The 7413-nt window shown below is 48.2% G+C and overlaps 1 protein-coding gene across 1 annotated transcript; it reads left to right on the top strand.

Moving 5' to 3' along the window:
- Nucleotides 1-4856: 4856 nt before the first annotated feature.
- On the top strand, nucleotides 4857-7084 carry LOC126428395 (homeobox protein rough-like). The gene is made up of 2 exons (XM_050090319.1): nucleotides 4857-4893; nucleotides 6720-7084. The coding sequence occupies exons 1-2, from the start codon at nucleotides 4857-4859 to the stop codon at nucleotides 7082-7084; spliced, it is 402 nt and encodes a 133-aa protein (XP_049946276.1).
- Nucleotides 7085-7413: the final 329 nt, after the last annotated feature.

The following is a 7413-nucleotide window of genomic DNA, read 5'->3' as shown; positions in this document are numbered from 1 at the left end:
AATTATGATGGTGGGTAGCTGAGCCTTGTTGGGAGGCCAGCGGTGGAGAGACGAGGTCTTCCGTTGTGAGCGCCCGTGTGTGACGGTCGCTCGATATCAGCTTTGTTGGGACAGACGGACTTGCTGTCTTTGCTCTCCGGAGAGTTTATAGTTAGAACAGTTAGGCACTGTACTGTTGCGAACCTATACGATTCTGGACTTCACCTCCGGGTTGGAAGTCGTCGTTGAGTACGGAACGTTCAGTAATTGAGAGCACTTCCTCTGCCTATACTTAAGTTGAGACGTTATCTGAACTCCGTCCTTGTGGCTGGGAGTTCGTGTTTCTCGTCTGTAGAACACAGAAAGGAGAAGACAGTATTAGTGTGGTGTCACCGCCAGACACCACACTTGCTAGGTGGTAGCTTAAATCGGCCGCGGTCCACTTAGTACATGTCGGACCCGCGTGTCGCCACTGTGTGATCGCAGACCGAGCGCCACCACAAGGCAGGTCTCGAGATACGGAATAGCACTCGCCCCAGTTGTACGACGACTTTGCTAGCGACTACACTGACGAAGCCTTTCTCTCATTTGCCGAGAGACAGTTAGAATAGCCTTCAGCTAAGTCCATGGCTACGACCTAGCAAGGCGCCATTAACCGTATCTGAAGATAGTCTTATTTGTATTATCAAGAGCGATGTACCACAAGGATAGAATAAAGTTAAGTATTCGAGGAGCTGCATACTTTTCTTATTAGAATTCAGTACTTATCCTGTTTCAGAATTTCACGCCCGTCTGCGTTAGATTTCGGCCTCCTCTATCTACCAGGTGTTGGCACATTTACCAACACATCAATTAGAGTGTATTAGTCAGACGACCGCGTTCTACCGTCCTAGTGTTTGAAAGAGTTTGATTTTGTGGCTGGAGTGGCAGACGTGTACGAGAACCATCACTTCGACGCACCAGACGCAGTACATACGGAGATATCGCAAATTGCTTCGGCTTAGTAGGGCTATAAAAGCTAAACAGCTGTGATCACGTTAGTTTATTTGCACTGAGGTTCCACACCGCTGTAGATCATCTTTGAAAGTGGTGTCTTCTAGTGTTTGATACGTAGATGATGTCAGTCATTTCACGTTATTTATGTTAGACCGCGTGGCCATAAAAGGGGGCAGAGTTGAGCAATTGATTAATAATTTTACTTAGGAAATATAGACATTTGTCAGAAGGGTGTTTTTTTTAATCTGCAATAAACGTACAATAAGAAACAACGTTTATCATTTAGTAGTATTAGTTGCCTGCATCATTCATTTATGTTTAGATTGTAATTTATGTTATTAAAGAGATCCTAAGATCTGCTTCAGGGGGTAGTCAGACAGGGCCAAATCATCATTTAACGTTTATTATTTTCCGTTGGGCACATTCATTTTACACCCGCCGGGAGTAGCATCTTGAAATCGGTCACTGCTGCTACAATGGCAGGTTATCAATATTGAACGTGGTGCTATAGTCGGCGCACGAGCGATGGGACACAGCATCCCCGAGGTAGCGATGAAGTGGGGATTTTCCCGTTTGACCATATCACGACTGTACCGTGAATATCAGGAATCCGGTAAAACATTAAATCTCTGCCATCGCTGCGGCCGGAGGAACATCCTGCGAGAGCGGGACCAACGACGACGGAAGAGAATCGTTCAACGTGACAGATGTGGAACCCTTCCAAAAACTGGTGGACATTTCAATGCTGGGCCATCAACAAGTGTTAGCGTGCGAAGCATTCAACGAAACACCCATCGATATGGGCTTTCGCAGCCGAAGGTCCACTCGTGTAACCATGATAACTGCAAGACACAAAGCTTTACGGCTCGCCAGGACTAGTCAACACCGACATTGGACTGTTGATGATTAGAAAATGTTGCACTTCCGCTGCCCATGAAACTCCCCAGACATGATCGTTATTGCCATGTCGGGGATGCCATTCAACGTGTTTTTCAGAAGAGATTTCCACCCTCTTATACTCTTCCGGATTTATGGACATCCTTGAAGGATTCATGGTGTCAGTTATCTGCAGCACTGATTCAGACATTAGTCGAGTCCATGCCACGTCGTGTTCCGTCACTTCTGCGTGCTCTTGGGGGCCCTACACGATATTAGGCAGATGTACCAGTTCCTTTGGCTCTTTAGTGTAGTAGTAGGCACCCGTGGAGTAGAGAAACAACAGAAAGAGCTGATAACAAATAACTCGCTACGTCCCGATGAAACTCTAATTCGGTTTTACAGGGAGCATTCTGCGGTACTGGCTCCTTATTTAGCTTGCATTTGTCGCGAATCTGTATAAGAAGGGCAAAAGGAACAGACCCGCAAAATTACAGACCAACATTTTTGAGATTGTTGCTCGCAGAAATCTTCCATAGTCTCAGTTCGAATATCATAAACTTCCTTGAGAGGGAAATGCTTCTGTCCACACGAATTTACAAAGCATCATTCGCGTGAAAGTCAGCTTTCCTATTTCTCGCACGATATCCTGCGAACCCCAGCTTAAGGGCAACCGGCAGATTGCATACAGCGAGATTTCCGGAAAGCATTTGACACGGTGGCCCATTGCAGGTTGTTAACGAAGGTTCGAGCATATGGAATAGGTTCCCAGGTATGTGAGTGGCTCGAAGACTACTTAAGTAATACAACCCAGTATGTTGTCCTCTACGGCGAGTGTTGATTAGGGACAAGGGTATCATCAGGCGTTCCCCAGGGGAGTGTGACAGGACCGCTGTTATTTTCCATAGCATAAATGATCTGTAGGACAGGATGAACAGCAATCTGTGGTTGTTTGCTGATGATGCTGTCGTGTACGGGAAAGGATCGTCGTGCGTGTAGTGGTTGGCAGGCAGCTCTAACAAGGGAACCTCCCCATCGCACCCCCCTCAGATTTAGTTATAAGTTGGCACAGTGGATAGGCCTTGAAAAACTGAGCACAGATCAATCGAGAAAACAGGAACAAGTTGTGTGGAACAATTAAAAAAATAAGCAAAATATACAAACTGAGTAGTCCATGCGCATTATAGGCAACATCAAGGATAGTCTGAGACCAGGAGCGCCGTGGTCCCGTGGTTAGCGTGAGCAGCTGCGGAAGAAGAGGTCCTTGGTTCAAGTCTTCCCTCGAGTGAAAAGTTTACTTTCTTTATTTTCGCAAAGTTATGATCTGTCCGTTCGTTCATTGACGTCTCTGTTCACTGTAATAAGTTTAGTGTCTGTGTTTTGCGACAGCACCGCAAAACCGTGCGATTAATGGACGAAAGCACGTGCCTCTCCAATGGGAACCGAAAACATTTGATCGCAACGTCATAGGTCAACCGATTCCTCCACAGGAAAACACGTCTGATATATTCTATAAGACACTCGTGACGGCATGTGCGTCACATGACAGGAATATGCTATCGACCCACCTAACTTGTACACTTGGCGAATGGGTAAAAAGATTCTTCTACCTTGCCCGATTTAGGTTTTCTTGTGGATGTGATTATCACTCCCAAAAAAAGTGATGAAAACATAAGAGTTTGTCACATAAACTGCAACAAATGAATGCAACAGTTTCACAGTCGCACAGTTTTGCCTTTGCTCTGATAAACTATATGTTTTTAACGTTTTCAAATTTTTCCGTGTGTAGACCGCCAAATCCTGCATATGTCCAAGCAAATCTGAACATGTCCTGGAATTTTGGAGAGCGAAGTTGATTATGTGTGAGTGCCTGAACTTTGATAATTGTCTGAAAATAACTCGAGGGAAGACCTGAACCAGGGATCTCTCGTTCCGCAGCTGCTCACGCTAACCACAGGACCACGGCGCTCCGGGGCTCACACTGTCCTTGATGTTGCCTATCATGCTTATGGACTACTCAGTTTGTATATTTTGCTTATTTTTTTCATAGTTCCACATAACTTCTTCCTGTTTTCTCAATTGATCTGTGTTCAGTTTTTCAAGGCCTATCCACTGTGCCAACTTATAACTAAATCTGAGGGGGGTGCGATGGGGAGGTTCCCATGTAAGCGTATAAAAATGTAAGTTAATGCAGATGACTAGGAAAAATAACCCGGTAATATCCGAATAGAGTGTTAGTAGTGTGCGGTGATTAAATATCCATGCGTGACATTGCAAGGCGTTAGGAAACCGAACGAGCGTGTAAGGAAAGCAGTAGGGAAGTCGAATGGTTGACTTCGGTTTATTGGGAGACTTTAGGAAAGTATGGTTCATCTGTAAAGGAGACAACGTATAGCACTGCATCTTCATGTTTCTGGCACGAACTGCTGCATTCAGTGACCTGTACTGACACGGCGTCCCAGCAGCAGCAACTGCCTTCGATGTTTGATCCTGATTCCTCAAAGCAATGACCATGTCCTCAGACAATGACCACCTCTTGAGAAGCTTCTGCGTGACAGAAGAACACGGCAGTGCTACTTCTTTCCCACGATCATCCGCCAGGCCGGAGTATTCATACCCTCAGGTGCCAACCAGTTATCTTCTGACAGCCGGGCTATGTCTTTAGGCCCAACCTGTGTCGGACGCTACTGTGAAGACAACGACGTCCAGCTGCCACCACTGTCACTGGGCCTCGAACCCTCGGCTGCAACCTGACTGCCCAGTCTCTTGGTAGCCACACGCTCTGCCGTCACCATGGGTCTACTCGCCAGCTTCCAGCCACATTCCCATGCTCCAGGGCTCAAACTGAAGTCCCCAAAGCCCAGCATCACTGGGGCCTGATGCAACCAGTCGCAGCCGTCCATCCTCTGGTGTGGCGCACATAGGGTCACCCTACCGTTACTTGGCTGCCTGTCTGGGATAACAGCACTCGTCGTAGCCAGGCCTGTTACGGGCTGTTACACGAGATGTCCGTGGGGGCTGATACACCATCAAGGGCACCCAGTAGGCTCTGTTTGCAGGGACGGCAATGCGAGGATAATGCACCAGGAGTAGCTGTGGCAGCGCATTTGGCGCAGTCGCCGGGGTCCCAGAAATCAACCGCTCTGGCCGGGAAGACTGTATGACTGAAATTAACAACAATCGGATTTTGTAAGCATGGGAGGCTGAACGGTGAAAATTTACTTTCAAAATCTTTCCTTAAAAGAATTTATTTAGTAGCGATTCATCAAGAATATTAACGCCATATGTGAGCGTGGAAGTAGTTGCCAAGGAATAATTGATGGAAACAAAATTTCAACCAATGGAAATTTTATTCATGAAAGCCTTTTCAAAAACAGATTTAAAATCTATAAGCAGAAAAGCACCCTCGAAATATCAAGTTACAATAATTCAGAGGCAGAATAATACATTATTTTTGTTACAGTAGGAGTCTTCGGGCTGAGAGGCTTCCACTCCATTTCAATAAAAGAACAAACGTGCAGTTTGTTTTCAGAAGGGCTCTTATGGTGGAAGGGTGGCAACTTTATAAAAATGACTAAATAAAACCCATGAAATTCAGACTTAAATAAAATGTACAACATGCTCTACATTACACATATACCGCCTCTCAAGATGATAGGCAAGATAAAAACATATTTCAGAAATTCGGCCTTTACCTTAATTCTATAAATTCGTTAACACCGAATCCGACAAACATGACAGAGACAGCTATCAACGTACGGCAGACCGACAGACAGACAGACAGACAGACACTAACTGCCTAACAAATGCGGACGAAAGACAGGCGAGCAAGCTGGGGACGAGACTGACCAAGAAAACAAGTAGAATTTAACAAGTAAATGAAACAACATATCCGCAATCACTTAACTTCTAATAAACGGCGATGTCTGGCGAAGACCTGGCGCAGCACCCCCAAATCGCTCTCCCGAACCGTCCGCTGCCAGCCGCTTCAACGGACGCAAGAAGGCGCGCCCATCTCCCGTCTCACGGCGTCGCAGCTCGCACCGGTGAGACCGATGTCGTGGGTTGACTCCTGTTGCTCACGTGTCGACCGCGAAGTCACTACCCCTCGCTACACGGCGCGCCCCACTGGACTGACGTGCCGACCTCACACGCGCCGATGCCCAAGACGGACAAGTCATCTTGTGTCTCAGTGCGCGACCGACCGACCGATCGATCCAACCGCCAATGACCACTACCCGGACTAGCTCGAGCAGGCCGGCGGCCTAACACATACAGACTCAGATGCAGGAACTCAGCCCCGACCGGGCGACCACTAGCTGAGTTCTGTTACTGGCGGAGTGGCAAGAGTCTCATTTTATGGCTTTAATCCAAACGACAGACAGACACTAACTGCCGCACAAATGCAAACGAGAGCCAGACCAGCAACTGGTGACGCGAGACTGACCTAGCCTCACTCCCACTGACCGACCTACTAGACTCGCCGAGACTGACAGACTGACCCTGGTGAGCTCATAGCGCCCCTTAAATGCACGTGAACAGGCTACCTTTCCCCTTTCCCACAAGAGGTAGACACCAAAGCTGCGACTGCCACAGCGGCGCCACCGCCAGAAACGGAGGGCGACTGCTTCACACTACGCGCTGTGGCGCGCTCTTCAAAACAGCAAATTTTACCACGGCTCTGATGCCTTCTTCTGCTGCACCCACATCCACATAAGGCAGACCTAGCAACCCAGTACTCCATCACACTACTTCGCCGTGAACCCCTCTTCCTCACTAAAGAGCAGATGTGCTCATACGTTGAACATGTCCTACTAGACACGGAGAACTATGTTCATTTTAACCAAAGCATTGTGCCTTCCTTACAGATAAGAGTACAGTACTGGACGGTGAGAGTGTCCTCGTTGTCTGTCGTACAGTGGCCCGCCGGAGACGGAAGGAGGGCCGCCCCCGACGCCAGAGGACGACGTTCAGTTCGGAGCAGACCCTCCGGCTGGAGCTGGAGTACGCGCGCTCCGAGTACGTCTCCAGGGGCCGCCGCTTCGAGCTGGCCGAGGCGCTCGCGCTGTCCGAGACGCAGGTCAAGATCTGGTTCCAGAACCGGCGCGCCAAGGACAAGCGCATCGAGAAGGCGCAGCTCGACCAGCACTACAGGTGTGTGGCTCACCCTCCAGCAGTTCAGCTCCTCACTAACCCTCCACTCCATTCCATTCCCAACGTTGGCATTGTCTGAGACGCCGGCCAAGATCCGGTTCCAGAACCGGCGTACCAAACACAAGTGTATCGAGAAGGTGACCCTCTACCAGCACTACAGGTGGGTGGCAGTTGTACAGAACGACCCTGTGGAGCTGAAGTGTATTGGCATTCCTGGTGTTAGTGGCCAGTTCCTATGGGACCAAACTGCTGATATCATCTGTACCTAGGCTTACACACTACTTAACCTAAACTAACTTACGCTAAGGACAGCACACACACACACCCATGCCCAAGGGAGGACTAACTTCTGGCAGGGGGAATTGGTTCAAAAATGGTTCAAATGGCTCTGAGCACTATGGGACTTAA

This window comes from Schistocerca serialis, chromosome 12, assembly GCF_023864345.2.
Source record: "Schistocerca serialis cubense isolate TAMUIC-IGC-003099 chromosome 12, iqSchSeri2.2, whole genome shotgun sequence".
In the NCBI taxonomy this organism is placed as follows: Eukaryota; Metazoa; Arthropoda; class Insecta; order Orthoptera; family Acrididae; genus Schistocerca; species Schistocerca serialis.
This window is presented reverse-complemented; position numbering and strand designations above follow the sequence as displayed.